The sequence below is a fragment of the Sparus aurata genome, chromosome 15, assembly GCF_900880675.1.
Source record: "Sparus aurata chromosome 15, fSpaAur1.1, whole genome shotgun sequence".
Taxonomy (NCBI): domain Eukaryota; kingdom Metazoa; phylum Chordata; class Actinopteri; order Spariformes; family Sparidae; genus Sparus; species Sparus aurata.
The window spans coordinates 9,815,311-9,833,867 of record NC_044201.1 but is presented as its reverse complement, the minus strand read 5'-3'; the positions used below and the strand labels follow the sequence as shown (position 1 = coordinate 9,833,867).

The 18,557-nt window shown below is 41.6% G+C and overlaps 2 protein-coding genes across 8 annotated transcripts in view; one reads left to right on the top strand and one right to left on the bottom strand.

Annotated features, from left to right (window-relative positions):
• Nucleotides 1-2,473: 2,473 nt before the first annotated feature.
• On the bottom strand, nt 2,474-7,143 carry LOC115596396 (isoaspartyl peptidase/L-asparaginase). The gene is made up of 7 exons (XM_030441475.1): nt 7,027-7,143; nt 5,810-6,006; nt 5,083-5,225; nt 4,733-4,896; nt 3,885-4,003; nt 3,553-3,663; nt 2,474-3,399 (listed from the first exon to the last, which is right to left on the bottom strand). The coding sequence occupies exons 1-7, from the start codon at nt 7,071-7,073 to the stop codon at nt 3,194-3,196; spliced, it is 987 nt and encodes a 328-aa protein (XP_030297335.1). The 5' UTR covers nt 7,074-7,143; the 3' UTR covers nt 2,474-3,193.
• A 4,390-nt stretch (nt 7,144-11,533) lies between these two features.
• Nucleotides 11,534-18,557, top strand: part of khdrbs2 (KH domain containing, RNA binding, signal transduction associated 2) — an 86,269-nt gene continuing 79,245 nt past the window's right edge. For 3 of the 7 annotated variants that reach the window (XM_030441462.1, XM_030441460.1, XM_030441461.1), the window contains exon 1: nt 11,535-12,186. In XM_030441462.1, the coding sequence (XP_030297322.1) occupies nt 12,087-12,186 (100 nt within the window). In that variant the 5' untranslated portion in view covers nt 11,535-12,086. Of the gene's footprint in view, nt 12,187-18,557 lie in introns of all 7 variants that reach the window. The other 4 variants (XM_030441458.1, XM_030441457.1, XM_030441459.1 and 1 more) reach the window with 3 other exon arrangements.

The following is an 18,557-nucleotide window of genomic DNA, read 5'->3' as shown; positions in this document are numbered from 1 at the left end:
TCCGCATCCAGCGCTGGGACTTTTAACCCAACAACATCCCCACAGTGCCAAAATGAAAAAAAAAAAAAAATTTACAAAAAAAAACCAGGGGTCGTTTTGTTTATGTGTCTCCAATCAGAACAATTTTAAGGCAAGTCATACAAGGCACAATCAGTGTTATGTAAAAACTATTCCCTTAAACTTATTTCTGCTCCACAACCAGTTGCCCCTGGATGTTAACCCCCGACCCCCCCACTTAGGGGTCCCGACCCCCCGTTTGAGAACCAATGTACTAACATAGTTCAGTTACCATGGAAAGCACCTAATTCTTTTAAATCGTTTTGGTCTGAATATCCTTCATCAACTCAAAAGCATTTACTGTGCACACACATCTACACCCCAAACCACAGTGTCAACATCGCGTTGCTTTAGTTACGACAAACACAAATGTAATTTAACATTTTTTAAATGAAGGGTATGCAAAGTTTTATTCCAGTCCAGCAGGATGTTATTGTGATTCAAAATAATAAAACTGGGTAGTCTTCTCTGTCTCCAGTTTAATCACAGCGAGTGCACATGATCATCCTTTCTAATTCTGATTCCAAATCAGTGAGAGTCTCTCGTCGAGCGGCCATTGTTTCAGAGGATGAAGCGAGGACAACAACGCAGCTGGCCAAATGAAGTGGAGGCTCATGAATGAGGCCGTTGTCATGTTAACAACCTCCTAATAGCCCATTGTCCTCGAGGTGCTGGGAGAGAACTGAACACCAAACGACAGCGATGTTTGGTGAAGAAGAAAAAAAAAGTCAGCTACATACATTACATATTTCAATTAAAGCAACATGATGTTACTTTTTTTCCTTAAAATAAACTGCTTCAGTATCATGTTGGCGGTTCATTGTGTTGTAACGGGGTGAATGGTGTCTCTGTCTCAGCCACTCCGCTCCCCCATCACTTCTGCACTATGTAACCTCAGTGAGAGGGGAGGATCACAGCGTTACATACATGTTTACTTCACCATACAAGTTTTCACCACGCAACATTGTTGTGACGTAATGAGTTTTGTCTGCAGTAAGCACCTACATTATGTCTGACAAACTGTTACAGAGCTGCGTTTTGTATTTACAATGGTGATTTGCACTCAGAAACTGTGGGTAGCGCGCCGAATCACACAAAATGCCAGTTACTACATAACGTTGCTTTAAGAGCTCATTTAAGAGCTATCGAATGACCAACCAATCAGAGGAAGCGTTACTAAAATAGGAAGATGACAGCTGGTTTCAGATCCCAGCCACTAGTTAAAGAGAAACTCTCGCCGAAATGCAACCTAGGCTTTTTTTTTTGTGAATGAACCCGAGTCAAACCTTCATGCAGGTGTAATTACGACGAAAGAGGTACTTTTAAGATTTACAGTATTTTCATTTTCGGGTTAAACTCATTTTCAATGGGAGTGCTTGGGGCACTTTTACGCTAGCATCAAAATCGCTATTTTTAAAACACCAAGACGGCTCGACACAACATGAAACTTTGCTCGTAGTATCACCAGGGTCTCTACACATGAACACGAGCATTGACAACATTGTTTGTGTAAACAGTTTAGTAAAAAGAGAGTTTTTGAACAACTCACATTAGCAGATGTTTGTTCTGCTAGCCGCCGTCCTGCCAGTCGATGAGTGTCGATTTCCAAATGCGACTTAACATGGAGGTGAGTTAAGGTGGACCGCTTCTAAAGTTCAGTTCAATATAAATGAGAAACAATACTAAAATCAAAAGCCAGAAAAGTCACGTGAGATATCAAGTGGTTGGTTGTTGCCGCAAGACAGTAGCGTTCCACCTTAACTCTCCTCAAAGTAACGACCCTGGTGATACTACAAGCAAAGTTTCTTGTTGTGTCGAGCCTTCTTAGTGTTTTAAAAATAGCGATTTTGATGCTATCGTAAAAGTGCCCGTAGCACTCCCATTGAAAATAAGGTAAATCTCAAAAGTGCCTCTATCGTCATAATTATGCTTTTACATGAAGGGTACATCTCGGGTACATTCACAAAAAAAAGCCTAGGTTGCATTTTGGCGAGAGTTTCGCTTTAATGGCTTGTAGCAAAGACGGCAGCACTGAGACCAGTCGACTTCATCATGTAGAGGGCCAAAGTTAAAAAAACACTGATCAGAGACAGTGGTCATGCTTAATTCAAGAGCAAAGAAAATAACTGAATTAGTAAAGCACAATTCAGTCCAGGTGGAAGCACAAAGTGCTGCACAGACTGTAGAAATCACGGAAGTTCCACCCACTCAGTAGATAGTCTAAAAATGACCATTAGACATGAGTGTGTAAAACCAATGAAAACTAATATAAATAATACAGCTGAAAAACATTTAAAAGATGAAAAATTAATGAATCAAGCCCAGCAACCAACCTGTAAAAATTCATGGAATTTCATGTGAATTGATTGGAATTAATTGCTGCACCGTCACATTTGAGAAATAACACATTTAAACACATATTTTGAATTTCTTTAATATTCAGTGTAGCTGTATTGTCTAGTTTCTGCACGTCTTTCCAAAAACCAAACCTCCAGTCGTGCGGTTCGTTGCTCTGCTCCTACACATCTGAGCTGATCAACATGTCTTGGAAAATGTTTTGACCTAAACTGGATCGGATGTGCCTGAGTTCACGTGCAAATTAGCCAACTATTTGTGATGAGGAACACTTGGAGCATTGTGTTTGAAAAGAAATACACTAACACAGAGTTAAACAAGGCTTCAGTGAAATAAATCAGACATTTAAGCACGAGCGTACGGGACACAGTGTATCAAATGGTAAACTACCAAAGACTCAAAACGCCGCACTGCAACAATAAAGTTGAAATGCGGTACGTTTGTTATTAGACACCAATGGACAGCAGCAGAAACAGGTGTGGTCTTGTTAATATATAACATGTAGTGTTAAATTCAGATCTTGAGGGATTAAAAAAAAAAATTACTTACAGGATATCCTCTAATATCCACCCTCTCCATCAGGTACAGTTTATGTTTCACTGTTCATATATAAAGTACATAGTTCTGACGTTAAAACGAGTATAACCCTACTCATTCCATTTCTATAGAGACAACTTTAGCAAATGTCCATCAAGACAGCCCAAACAATCTAGACCATAGTGAATTAGCAGGAAACAGGCTCAATGATGTGACTCATATCAAAACTCTGTTAAGACAGTTACTACGACAGCTGCTCTCTTAATCTTTCATCCGGGTCTAGTCCGTACCACAGGACGTCCTGATCCACTGCTGCCCACGCCATCCGATCTGTGGTGAACGTGGCTGCCCACTGCCCCGATGGAGACACCACGATAGAGCCTCCTGCACCGCGGACACGATCCGCCATGTACTGCAGAGACAGCTGGGAGGAGTCCGCTACGGATTTACCTGCGTGGGGACGAAAGAAAGGAAAAACCTGGCTGGATCCATAAGACTTTCACACTAGTTTAACACAATTTGTTTGTTAATGTCACTTAATGAGCATCCAACAGACAACAGAGGAGACCTTGTCTTAATGTAGAGAGTTTGAAAGGGTGTTACCTCGTTCGACATGTGAAAGAATGAGTCTGGCCAAGGTGACTTTAAGAATAGACTCCCCGTGCCCAGTGCAAGACACGGCGCCGCTGAGGTTGTCAGCGTATCCTCCGGCGCCTTAACCACAAGAAAGAATCTGCATTTTAAGGCTGCTTAATTTCATGTACTGATGTCCCTAAGTGCTATCAGAGTAATCACTGTAAGAAGATCTGAGATGATAAAATTGCTTTCACAGTGCGATTACATACAGTGCTTTAAGATGAGGTAATACTCAGACTCAATGATGCTGATGCTGACAGTGTACATGGAGCTTTTGGAGGAAGTAGTTGAAGTCATACCAATGACAGGAGAGTCTCCCACCCTGCCGACCATTTTATTCCGGATCCCTCCAGTTGATGTTGCACATGCAACGTTACCGGCGCGGTCCACAGCGACCGCCCCGACCGTATCATGAGCCCTAGAATGAGGGAAAAAAGTACTTCCGCCGTGAAAAAAAAGCTGAATCCATTTTCAAAGAAAAAACCCAATTCCTGCACACACTTACTGCATTCATTAATTCAAAAAAGGACCTGTCATGACCTTTTAATGAAATAACACACTTCTCTGGATGAGTTAATGCACGTATGATGTGTGTGTGTGTGTGTGCTCGGACTGACTTCTTACTTTGGAATTGGATCTTTAGGAGATTTGATTCCCTGCGCCGTGAAACAGACGAGGCAAGTGGTGTGCATGTTGCCCTCTACTCGCCATGCAGAAGTCAAACAAGACAATGAGCTCTCTCAACTTGTAGGAAGAGAAGCACCAGCTCTAAAAAGCTCTGCACTGAACGTCAGAAGCTTCTGTACTTGCAAATGAATTTAGGATCCGAGTCAGAAACCCAAAGGGAGTCATCACATTTAATCAGAGTTAGCCTAATGGATATCAAACCCACATTGGGATCCAATTAAAAAAAAAGAATTCACTTCATCTGGTTTGAAGACGACAAAAAAAAACCCCATCCTACTTAGCATTTCTCAGAGATTCCCTCTGTAACTTTTCTTTAAAAAAGCTTTTTTAAATACTGCATATTTTCCTCCCAGTGGGCTCCAGAGATGTATTCCATTTCAGTGTATTCAGACCGAAGAGATGCTGTGAAGAAGTTTTTTTCAGTCCAGACATGAAGGGGCCAAACACTGCAGCTACTTACCACTGAGTGTTAAAATCTTCATCTACTCCAGTAACGTAAGTCTTGTGCTTCTCCCATTCTTTCTTCTCATACTCGGTCAGCAGCGTGTCGGGGGGGACGGTGACCACGCCGATGCTCTCTGCAAACAGGTTTGCACCTCTGCTCGTCAGCATGACGTGGGCGGTCTGACATTTTTCCGTGGCAGCAAACATGCAAGAAGAAGTAAAAAATGGCAAATGTGTTTCTTTGATAACCAACACCGATCTGTGTGTTAAAAAGCTTTATGCAACCAGAAACATTCATGAAGAGGATCCAGATCAACGCCTCTCTAAACATCAGCGGTCTCCAAATTCACGTATTTCAGACGGCACCTTTTCCATCACTGCCCGTGCCAGTGACACGGGGTTGGCGATGTTCTTCACTGAAGACACTGCACCACTGGCGAGCGTCCTTCCGTCCATGATAATGGCGTCCAGCTCCACCTCTCCATCGGCGTTTAGCGTCGCTCCGTGCCCTTCAATCAAAAGTCAGACACACATGTTCTCAGTGGCCTATACCCTTCACTGACGCTGAGAAACTAAATGAAACAAAACAACAACGGACAGAGAGGGTGACAGAATGACAGGTTGGAGTTGTGATTTCCTCCAAACTTTGTGTGGTTGTATGTTGCCTGCAGCGTCCTTAAAAGTCCACATGGTGGTGACAAAGTAGTACAGAGAGGCCTGAGAGCACAACGGCTGTAGACGCAATATAACACCTGTGTCTACTGTACGGCCAACAGAAGGTGGCATTTAATCACCATTTAACCCACAATTTGTGAGGGGAAAAGTGGATCACTTTAATGGAGCAAATATAAAATACATCTGGCAGGACAGACTAGTTTAAAGACATGATCTAACATGTAGATTAGATTATAGTGCAGACTAAATCCAGGCTTAATGGTGGATTATGACGATGGGCCCCACAATCCGTCAGAAACCTGACCTCTGCCGACCCCTCTCACTCTGGACTCTGGACTGAGTCTGGATGAATGTTGGCGTCACTGCCAGCAGATGGAGACAGAGCGCCACAGACAAGCCTAAACGGATTTAATAATACCTGCATTGAACGCAGGGTTGTCCTCCAGAGCCCTCACGGCTGCTTCGACAGCATCCAGCGCACTTCCCCCTCTTTTCAGCACCGAGGACCCCTCACATGCAGCAGCCTTTACTCCATCGACAGACGCCTCGGCCAGCTGGTCCGGTATGGCCCAAGCTCCACCGTGCACGACCACGACTGCTGACATCTTTGAGTTCCTGCAGGACAAAGAACATGGAGTGTCACAGAAAGTATAGCTGAGGCAATGTTGGCTCAGTAATGCCTACACAACATCTTCTATGTGCCTCTGAGGCTAAGTCACATTATATGTCCTACGGTCGATAATGTACACCAACACTTGTTTGTAGGGTTCCATTTCATGTAGAATCTGCATCCATCGAGCCTCTCTGCCATACTCAGAAAACCATAACCCCTTTTGCACGTTTGCTTTAGGTAAAAGGTTGTTGTTTAGTTTTGAAATGGTAACGCTGTGCAAAATACATTTTAAACTCAGACGTCAGACTTGAAAACACCATCACAACTTCAAGTTCAAGGGCATGTGATACGACCGAAAGCTCCAGAAAAGCTGCTAAATGGACCTTGAGATGAGAGATTGAGTCTGTTAGTCATTCACAGGTGAACATTCAACTTTTATCTAGGTGCTTGTTTTTCATGCACGTTCATATTTCAGTTCCTTTTAGTAACATCTTACTTGTATTACTGTGTTCCTCACACATTAATACCCTGATCATTATCTGTCTTTTGTTCTTGTCAATAACCTATTGATCATCCTTAATTTTACTTGTTTTCTTCCCATTTTCACTTCTTTTACCAAACCTTCACTGTTCATAATAAACCTGTCCAGAATAATACAATATTAACACATACTTGATCTTTGATCTGTATAACTCAGTATTACTCAGTATACTGTATCATACAGTATTATTACAACCATTATTAACCACTATTGTTGCCTCTAAGTCTTCTGCCATTTGCATTTGAGTGTGTTGTTGACGTTTGCTGGGTGATTTCTACAATAATCTGATGCAACTTTTCAGCAGATCCGAGCATGTTTTGAAGTGTTGATCTGACTCAAGACTGAACTGCAGAACACGTGCGGACCAGCTCACCGGACAGACAGGTTATTTCTCAACAGGAAGCAGCTCTCTGCCACACATGTGTTACAGCTGTTTGAATGAACAGGTGCTAATGTGAACTACCATGGACTTCACACTTACCTGTCCGGATCTTCGCGCTTCATCCCGGGGGACGAACTCTCCGCCATGGTCACGTGATATTGTGGGATTTGTCAATCGCTTTGCTCCACTTGGTCCAGAAAAAAAGCGCCTGCACGGTGATGTCAAGAGTAATATAATGGAACATTAAACTTCCGGTGAATCATTTCAAAATAAAAGCCAGGAGAAATGATTTCACGAACAAGGAACTTTAGTGGTCGTGAAACACTCTCAGTTTAAGACCAATGCCTCCGTCTAATTTTAAGATAGTTATTTCAGGTTGTATGTAGTATGTACCATACCCTTTATTAACATTTGTAGATTTGTCTGTTGTGGATAGTTTTATTTTGAAGGCACTTATGGGATAATTGCGCCCGGCTTGACGAAGGTGGGGCTTAGAGGGAGCGAAATGAGGACAGAGTTTATTAATTGGCTGAGCAATCACAATAGGTTTAGAGGCAGGAATTTAGCATTGCCCCCATAGTTATCAACACCATGAAGTTTTATGATAATAAACAAGTAAACTCGCACATTCAAGTGGCACTCAGATTTGAGATGAATTGTTAGATTAAGTTAAAGATTGTTGATTTTGTTAATGATTGTTGATCTGTGTCTGGACCTTGAGGCAGCTAACTTGACCTGAGTAACACGTAAAGCATTAATGGAGCAAAGTAATCACTGTTTACAAGCCCGATTAGAACAGCTGCATTTACTTCTATATAAAGTTACAAAGCTCAATCAGACACAAAACGTCCATTCACAAACATGCGGCAGCAGTTACAGAAAAAATGACTAATTGACCTGCAGTTGAGCTCGGTCTGGCAGTCTCTGCTTTATAAAACCCTCATCACAGAAATCAATACCATGAAGGGTTTGTCTGCACCACATGAATGGAGCAGTGAAATGTGCACTGTTGCACTTTGACCACTAGAGAGCTGCAAGAGTGCATCAAATGCAAGTAGAAACACTTTGAATAGTTTTGATACAGTTAAAGTAGTCCAGTCACAGTAATCTTTATGCAAGTGACATGCAGCAGTCCAGTAAACTCTCTGCGCTGACAAACATCCATTACTGTTTTGCTGTGAAGCTCTGGAAATATTTGGTGGACTACGAAACTTCCCCCAACTTTCCATCGGCGTGGGGATGAGTTGAAAATGACTGAACATTCATAATTGGGCAAACTTATCCTTTAACACACAAAATCATCAGGCCATTATAAGTAGCCACTGTAACATCAACAGCATTATCAGCGTCACTGTCATGAGCCGTTTCACTCAATACATTTGAATCAGTGAGGGATCAGCAAGCATGAAATGCAAAGACAACACTGGCCAACATGGGTTCATTGTGGTCCCTTGTTCTAGGCTATCGAGCAGAAAAATAAACCTGTGTCTCATTTTCAGAGAGAGATCAATCGTTAAAGAATTAAAAAATGAAAAGACATGCAGGTTAACGATCAATATCTGCTCCTTCCAGACCCGTTTGGCATTTCAGAAATGAACGGAAGTAGCAATTAGCAAGATCTCTAATATCAAATAAGAATAATTATTGCACTCTAGGTACTTATTCAGATCTATAGCGGAAAAACAAGTCAATAAAATAGTGCGTAAACAACATTGTGGCCTCTGAAACCTTGCTTGACACGTTTCCCAAAGGACTCATCTTTGAGATGCCAGACAGGTCAAATGACATTCTGGTCCATTGCAACACCAACGTTAAATATAAATGAATTTGTTGTTCTTTATTTCCCCTTTTGTACCAATGACACCAAGACATTTTCATCAGAAAAGAAAAATCAACTATTTTAAAGTTATTCAGTCGAACATATGGAGCTAACTTTAATATAACTTTCTAGGGCATCTTAATTTGAAACAAAACTGCTTCAAAAGCCTTTTAAGCCTGCTATACAACTAACTATGTGTAGTAAAACAATATTTAAAGATAAAAGAAAATATTAGCCTTGTACAAACAAATATGGTGTTGTCTCATTAATGTAGATTTGAACAATAAATCATTTCGCCAAATTGGTGCACAGGAACATAAATAACACCCAAGTGAACACTCATCCAGCCAACACCAGTGTCTGTAGTCCCTCCACAGTCTTTATGATTCTGATCAGTGCAGTCAGAATGAGCTCTAAAGGTCAAGTGGAGCCCGAATTGGTCATTCACCAGCCTCTTGTGCTCGAAACTAATTTGTGAGTAAGTAAAGCAGCCGGCCCGCTGCGCTGCAGAGAACGTCAGGATTCAAGTCTTATCAAAGCAGGCGGACCAGAGAAGCATTTATATGAGATGCAAATACATTTTTGACCCGCAGACATCAGTTCACAAGGATTTAATGAATCATTCACATGACATTAAAACCTCTTTCATGTGGTGATATATAATTTACTGTACAAGCAGGTGACTTGACCGCCTCGATTGCCTATTGGACAGGAAGTGGAACTCTTTCATTACTTTGGCTCTTACCACAGCTCTGCTCTTAAACTACATATCAGTCAACAAGGTGGGCTGCTGACTGCATCAACGGACACTGCTCTGACTGGTCTCTACACTAAAGCTTTATAATAACTTATAATAATGTTATACATGAAGCAAATATGAAACATTTGAAAGGCAATCCTGTCTTTGACCGTGTTTTATTGAGATTTAAGCTAAATCGCACTGGAAGGGGATTATAAATCAATCAGGTAACAATCAATCAGGTAACAATCAGGAGTGTGGAAACAAATCTAATAGTTAAACATGAGTGGAATCCATTGGAAACAAGACATGGCAGCGCTGAACACTTTTAATTTTCAGTATTTGGTAAACAATTTACATTTTCGGATAACAGTAAAGTGACACAAAACAAATTAAGACAATATATAATGGATACCACAACACAAGAACAGATACAAACAAATGCAATGACTTTTTTTATTAAAAGAAAATGTCATTATTATAGTAGCATTAATCAAAACCAGTGGAGTTCAAAATATAGTGTTCTACAAATATCTCTGGAGATCCTCTGAGTAAATGTGACACTTCACCAGTGGTGAGATGGATACAAAGTTTAACATCCCCCACTGAGTGATATACAAATGAAGTAAACCTGAAGCTTGAAATATCGGGGGGCTCTACGTCTAACCATTTTTGTAATGTTGTGAGGCTTGCAGCTTACAAAGCAATTCTCAGAATACAGGTACATCAGTCCCAAATACTATTTCATCTCACTTCGGACAGACAGCCAGGCATTTTGCAATTTTAGGGCACAATCACATGAGGTCTGTGAAACATCTTGGGTCTCATTGGATTTGCTAAAAGACGTCATCTTCTTTGCCTTCAACAGAGTGTTTCTCCACATCCCTTCGTCCAGGCGGAGCCCAAAATCATCCCCTCAGGATGTTTCATCATCGATATCACGTTAACAAACATTTTTCTTCCTTAAAGCAGAAGCGTTCTCGGTTGTATATTCTCAAGTTGAATCATGTTCAGACCACTCTAATATATCGGTATGGATTGGATACAACTCCTAAGTTAGCGGAAACATGTGTTGCGGGTGAGGGGGATGTGAGGGGGATGTGACGGGGATGTGAGGGGGATCGAATTCGGTCCTAGGTTGTGAAAAAGATTTGAGAGTCTCACCTCTAAAAAAAGAGATCTTGTAATTTTAGAAATGGCCCGGTTATTTAAGAGCTTGTCAATAAGATGCAAAATAATAACAAAGCCACGTTTATTTTTGGATGGTTTGGCAGAGATGTTGGAGCAGATCAGATCATGTAACCAGTGAGGGGGCAAAGTGTTCTCTAAAGGCCTCCAGGACACAAGAGCAGTAAGATATTTAAAGCCAGGGCGCAGTATAAATATCAAGCATGGAGCAATTTAAAAAGCAATTTATGTTGTTTATTCTCATGGCACACTTTGATTTAGAATAAATGATGTGATGAAAATAACAGCTTCATAAAGTGTTACAATATCCACTTATGAACCGACAGATCCGCAGAGGATGCCATACCCACTGCCCTCCACTCAGTCCTCACACAGGAACGCTGCCATGTTCAGCACCATGGACAGCGACAATGAAGCCTTTCTGTGTTTTTCTGATCATCAGTCCTTGCAGCCAGTGACCACACTGTACATTTGAAAACAGATAAGAGCTAGTGAACTCTCGGGAACACCATGAGAAGCTCGCAGGCCACCATACTTTACTGTTTGAGGAGTAATTGGATAAGGAATGTTTTTTTTCTTTTTTTTTTCTGGGAGATAAGGCACTATCTCTTACTAGTATGGCACTACTGATTTAGCTATAATTAAACTTTATCATATCAAAGTCAGCTATAATTCATGCTCCACTGATAGCCACTTAAAAAAAGAATCCCTGACTTCAAATGAAGTGGCCCACGTCTTTATAATGTACTCCTACAGGCCTGGTTGCAGCCACACAACATTCACAGTGTTATAATCAGTGTTTCCAGGATGTGTTTTTTTTTTTTTTTTATTTTAGAATCTTCCTACTTTCTTTTTCTGCACCACAAGCTGCACAAAAAACCTCTCGACGCGCCGCCTGGACGTCGGAGTGATATAACCGAAGAAAGCCCAGGCGGGCTTCAAAACTTTCTTTTATCCGTTTCCCCCTCCGAGATCATCACCCAATTGGTATGCGCTCAGCGGGGAGCGTCTTTGTTTTCCAGCAGCAGCCAGTCCCTGAATATGGCCAATAATGTTGCCGAGGGGCGGGGAGCAGCGCGCTCTGCAGACCCAGCGAGTCTGAGAGTCTGGCGGAGTGCCGAGGAGAGGCAGCAGGCAGCGGTGGCGGAGATGGACTCACACCTCTGAATCACACCTCAGCATCCTGCCGTCGAGCATCTCGGAGACGTTATCTTTTTTTTTTATACATCTATTTTTTCTGGGCTTTTTCTCTCTCTTTTTTGTGTGGCTTGTGTTGCTCTTAAAGACTGGTAAACTGAGGAGGAAAGAAAAGAAGCAGGAGCGGGATAAAGGTTTACAGTTGCATTCCGACGCGCAGCACTCCTCCCCGACGCCTCACCTGCACGGCCGGTGAAGAGGTCCGCTGTGGCGATAATGCATCCGGACAGGCACTTACCTGAACTGGTGGCGGAGAAAAACAGCCTGGACCCCTCCTTTGTGCATGCGGTGCGTCTGCTTGCAGAAGGTAAATCAGGTATTGTTCATTTTTATTGTATTTTATTATTTTTTTAACCCACTCTTCTACGCTTTGCGCACTTGTTTATGGGCAGCAATGAGAACACCGTTTGCGTTGCATCCAGGGGAAGCGCGGTGGCCCCCGGTGTGAGACAGTTTGAACACACTGCCCTTGGCTCTTTTTTTAGTGTTTGCCTGATTGCAGTGAATCTGCTGTGCGTTAAGATGGTGAAAGCTGCTGTTTGGCTCCAGTGCTGAACGTTTTTTCTCCACCACCCAGACAAGAGACAGAAAGTGAAGTAGGTGTTAAGTCAGAGAGTTTGCACCTCTTATATTCTAACCAGCTGACCTCCAAGGTCAAGTCAGCTGGCACATGGGCACCTGGAATGGCACCCAGCTGCCTTAATTGCGTAATTATTGGATTTAAACTGTGCTGCTACCATTCAGAGCATGTTCGGTGTATTGCCAGCGACCACCTTCTCAGCATGGAGTTAGATCAGGATCTCCTGCAAAGACTGTTTCATATCAAACTTGGCAACGTTGTAATGGGGTCGTGGGACCAGAAACAAGCTGCATGTTGTCAGAAAAGGACTTCTGCAATCCACCTTGAGCTTTCTTGAGGAAAACGTGCATACACGGACCAAATGTCTCCATCAGTCTGATGTTGTAAAGTACCTTCACACATCACCACTTACAATAACTGATAACTGTCATCAAGGTCACAGAAGGGACTTGATGCCACTGAGACAGATGTTCCACAGTCTCTCCTCTGACTTAATGTAACGCTGTGTCTAACAGGGCAGCATAATCAGACTCAGCCTGCAGCATATCAAGTACTTCTCCATATTGCAGGTAGCCTTGGTCTCTTTCACATGCTGCTGAGAATGTGTCACTTTTGATAGGAACTTATCACCGCCAAGCAAACACAAGAACTCTGCTCGGCTCACCCGCTCTACAGATGTAACTTTATCATTTGGCCAGTGCAAATCCAGACAGTGGGCTCCCTCACGCTCTGGTGAAAATAGGATTTATAGCGGCTGAATAAGGGTCGACCATCGGCTGATATACAGATAGAGATTATTAGAAATTAATGAGAATATCTGGAAACGAAATACATTTTTGCACTATAAATACAAATCTTAGTGTACAAATGTGAAATTAGCAGTGATGGACTGGAATACGTTTTTCTATTTGTAGGTGCTTTGCTTCAGGATTAAATTTTTCTGACACCTATTACCACCACTCATTTATTTGATCATTTAAATTACTTTTCAGATTCAGATTATTTGGTGTTGACAGGCTAATCCTTGTGACTAATCATGGGCCAATATCAAAATCTCACTATTACCCTGTTAATAACTCTTAACATTGTGCCAAAACCTTCTGGAATCACAACTGTTTTATTGCATCACCAGTAAGACACACATCTTTTAATAGTGAAAAAAAAACAAAGTGTCTTGAATATGTAATCATGAATCTTAAAGCCATGCTGCACAAAATGAGGATAAATAAATGGTAACCTCTTCTTCGAGACATTCTTTTTTTGGGGGGGAATCTTTACTGGTTTTTGTGGGGGCTACAATATGCAAGCCATGCCTTCAGCCACGGTGACAGGCTTAGGCAACTTAAAAACAAATCATGGAACCAATACAGGACTGTACGTCAGGAAGCTTTATGGCTTTTTCACGTCATTCATGTAAGGGTATGTATTCATGATTCATTATTGCAACTGGACGTGTTTCAGTGTCTTGAAGAAGTTTCACCTCTCATCCAAGAGGCTTTCTCAGTTCTAACTAACTGGACGGGAGTTGCAGCCTTTAAACTCTGTGTGGGAGTGTCCTTACAGAGTCGTTAAGCACAGGTGTGAGCTCTGAGTTTCAGGGTCGTTAAGACCACCTGCCGGTCATTGACCCAACCGGCCATCATGTTGCCAGTGCTGGCTGAGCCACACTCAACCTGTTGCGTTTTATCAAGATCCGCAATAAAATCATTCATCATTCCACCCCTACTTGTCACATTTTTAAATTCATTTATTGATAATCGGATACGAAAAATCACAGATGCAGATAATTGGAAAAAATATCCGCCCTGATCATTTGCCAGGCCAATTTGTCTGTCCCTTTGGGGAATGGATGAAACAAAAATATTTTTGTTCTAGCTTTAAAGACCCAGAGATGTTCGGCCCACACAAACATATAGTTCACTTAGATAATTTACAGAGGCATGAGAAAACACACAGGAAAACACTTGGTGCTGCGTCCTTGTATGTAAACATTGTTTACATTAAAGAAATTGTACTTTCATATGTGGACTGTACAGAAAAATCTCAGTTTAGCAAAACTTAAAATGGCTCTGCATGTATTAATCACTTTTTAATCTGCCATATGTGAGCGGATTGTAACATGACGTAATAAAAATGAGACCTTCCCCGTCTCTTTTGTTTGCCTATACAAGCACTTGGAAGGTTTGTTCAAGTTGTTTGATGCGTCTGGACTGTGGATTTCTCAGTGAAGGACTCTGGTTGTATTTTCCGTGACAGTCCAAAGGATTGAGACTTTATGCTTGTTCTCGAGTGCCTCGTCTCAGTGAATATCCCCGCTCCGTTGATAGAGAACAACAGATGCTAACCTTAGTTTAGAAGTTTTAGAATCTGCTGACATAAACTGACGACCGGCTTCCAGCACAACACAGACGTTCCCCTGATGTTTCGCTAATGTTCCACTAATGTAAACACTGACTTTTATATATATATATTAATCTGTCATTTTCAAATTAAAGAGTCTTAAAAAACATTACCATATCATGAGATTGTACATTTTTAAGGCAACATCTGACCCCATCGATTTAAGTCAGTAATTATGTGCCAACTTTAAACACCACGATCTTGCTGAACCGTCCCTCCTCCAACTGTTTTTCGACTTGTTCCTTAAAAGAAGTGAAGTCAGGCTGTGTGTAGGATTAATAAACCCGGGTTTGGACGGGGTGTTTGTGCTTTGGTGCCTCTTGCCCCTTGAGCTCTCCCTTATGAAATGTGTTGATGAGACACCTGACAGTCCCGCTCTTGTCGCTAACTATGATGCAGAAGGAATCATCTGTCACCCAGTGCACTTTGCCAAATTTACTCAGGGCTGACTCACATAGCCAGGATACAAATGAAGCGTCTTGTCTTCATTGTGTCCGCCCCAGTGAACAACAGTTAGCATGTTAAAAAGGAGTTATGGGTTCAGTCACTTAAAGATATTTTTGTTAATTTATGTTTATGTCATTCAGTTAAAGCAGTGTTTGTGAATTAATCACAGGTACACTTGCAGTTCCCTATAATATACAAAATTACCACTACAATGCAGCATAATACTGCACACAATAACACAATACACAACAATAGATCATAATAGGCTGCACTAGGATAGCGTCTTTTTCCCTGAAAAGAATCCATTTTGCAAGGTCAATAGAAAATGCGTCATAAGCAATCGTTTACAATCAGTATATTAAACTGTCAGTTCAGCTTTTGGTGTCAACTCTGAAAATGTCCAATACAGTCAGCCGTGGGCAGCCTGTGAAATAATGTACATAATTTCCCCCCAGTTGTTATCGTTTTTGTCAGTCTCGGGCTCATGGATAATGCAGAATCGCGCATATCGGTGGACAACAGGATAAAGTGTGTGTACAGATTTGTAGATCCACCGCTATTCATCACTGAAAAAGAAAAAAAGCATGTAATCCTGCATTATTCACATCATGCACAATGAACAGCAGAACATGGATTTACCATGGTCTCAGTTAACAGCGGCGTATTTATGAAATGAATTACTTATCTGTGCAAATGATGTTGCCTCCGAAGTAATTTGTCTTTCTTTGAGCAGATTTAAAGCTGTTTGGGACAAAGCTCTTCCAGTGGGTGGGTGGGGATAAATCTCTCTCAGAGTCGAGTGTGAGCTTTGTGTTTTCTTTAATATTGAGGGAAGTAATAAAAAAAAAAAAAAGAGTATGATTAATGGAATAACTTAGTATTCTATACAATCAATACAACATGTATTACACTTTGTCGTCATAGTTTCCGCCAAAACCTGAACAAAGTCAGTTTATTTCAGTGTAGCATGAGCCTAAAGTTGGGCCAGATTGACAGATAAAAGCCAGCTCCTAAATTTGCTCTTAAATTTGCCTGCTTTGACAAAAAAAAAAAAAAAAAAAACATTGAAAAAAACATTGTCATTATTTTTTTTAAGTGGGTTGAACTCAGATTCAAGAAATGGAAGCCTTCAATGGCACCCTGTGGTTTCCTTTGCAAAGGCTCGCCTACACCCCATGTTGCGCCATCTTGCCATGGAAACCACTGGGACCCCTAATAAAAGAAAAGCACACTGGGAGGCAGGAGTGACACGTTTGACGGACAGGGAGGGGAACATGTGCTGCGTTTCCATTTTTAGGATAATGGGGACATTTCTGCACATTTTTGGGAACAAACAGCACATCTAGTTTACATTGTCACTGAGCATTTTGACAGGGCATATGATATCTCAAATACCTTGCTGTGCTGCTTGGCACAGTGACAACACAAGCAGATCTGCGTGAGATTTGTCTCTGAATAAAAGATGAGTATAGACATGGAGGAGGACCAACACCATGAATCATGACAAGTTGAACATAATATTCGGTGCGTCTTAAAATAGGAAACAGCACATTATCTGAGCTCACAGCACCCTTTAATCCACAGCGGTTTTGAGTTTTGTACTTTAAAGGAGACATATGCTAAATTCTGGGTTAATAATTTTATTTTGGGTCACTACTAGGATAGGTTTACATGCTCTAATGCTAAAAAGAACACACAATTTCCCTCATACTGTCCAGTGCTGCAGCAGTGCACTCCTTGTCTGTCTGAAACACTCTGTTTTAGCTCCTGTCTCTTTAAGGCCCCCTCTCCTGTATACCCCTTTTGTCTCCTCTGATTGGTCAGCTCACACATGCCTGACCAACTACCGCTAACGACAACAGAGCAGCTGTGTTGAATTAATTCTTATGTGCCAACCTTAATTACGCAAATGTGTGACTCTATGACATCACAAAGGAGTTAAACCTGCTGATGAGGTGTTTCAGGAGCAGTGGTTTCTGTGGGAGAGAGGAGCTTCTGTTGGTGTAGACTTTGGCCTTTTTAACTTTCAAGATCTTATTTTTTCTCAAGTACTTTTTAGCATTTATGGCTTTATTGACAGGACAGTTCAGAGGAAGCAAAAGGAGTGAGAGGGGGGATGACATGCAGCAGAGGGCAGCAGGTCGGCTCGAAACCTGGGCCACTGCAGCGAGTAAAGGGCCGCTGTACATGGAATGCCTGCTCTACCAACTGAGCTAACGGGCGCCACACTTTCAATTTTTTTTTTACATGCACAAGAACCTATAAAACACTGCAGGAGATGAAAAAAAAACATAACAGGTCTCCATTAATATATCTTTGTGTTATTCTTCTGTTTCAAGTTTCCACACGAGCACTGAGCTGCACTTTCTTGTGGCTCAGATCAAATCAGTTCTATTTATAAAGCCCCATCACGTTGCCTCAGTGGGCTTGCTCAGTGGTTCTCATGTGTGCACACAGAAATAGATATGGTAAGAAAGCGGTAAAGTAACCAGCTGTTAATAACAGTGTTGGTCAGTTTCTGCTTGCAAACACTGCATATGTAAGAGGCACAAACTGTAGGCTGATTAAAATGCTCAATCAATTCCGGTGTTTGAAATGCGAGGCTCTGGCCGCATACTGGGCACTGACCCTTAGACTTTAATTACATTTAATCAGACAAAACATGAACCTGTGCAACTGTTAAGCCTTAGTTTCAGTCGGCTGCTAATGGCGGCTGGTAATTATTACAGACTCAGATGGTGAGCCTCAATGTGTAACTGTTGGTGAGATATAAATCTCACTCTATACTCTGAATATGAGAGTTGTATTGCAAGTAGAGTCACTGCTTTTTGCATGCGGCTGAATGCAATTAATTATAGGAGCGCGCAAAACAAAGACTCAGCTTAGTCACAAAATATAACTTGTATTAGAAAGACGTGTGTTACTTTCTTTCAATTGATTTTTGTAATGCTTCACCACAGCGCGGAGTTCTCTCTCTCAAAGAATTGATTCTCATTTAATCTCTCTCTTTCCCGCCTGTTAATAAATTGTTGCGCACATATTTCGGCGTCTCCATTATGGCTCGGTATCCAGCAGTGACCCAGCTCACAGCGACAGATAAACACCACCCCGTGTGGTATGACCTATCAAAAGGACACAAAAATTACATTTCGGGAAAGTGAGACGTTGCATTACATTTTCGGCATTTAGCCGACACTCTTATCAAGAGCGACTTACAATGAGTGCACGGGTCGAATAAGATTAAATTCCAAGGTCGCGAA

What these genes read in the sequence shown, in the direction of transcription:
- LOC115596396 (XM_030441475.1), bottom strand. Translation starts at nt 7,073, where the DNA reads ATGGCGGAGAGTTCGTCCCCCGGGATGAAGCGCGAAGATCCGGACAG. An exon ending in GAAGATTTTAACACTCAGTG is followed by an intron (nt 4,004 to 4,732) that starts GTAAGTAGCTGC and finishes CCCTCATTCTAG; the next exon opens with GGCTCATGATACGGTCGGGG. An exon ending in TCTTTCACATGTCGAACGAG is followed by an intron (nt 3,400 to 3,552) that starts GTAACACCCTTT and finishes GTCCCCACGCAG; the next exon opens with GTAAATCCGTAGCGGACTCC.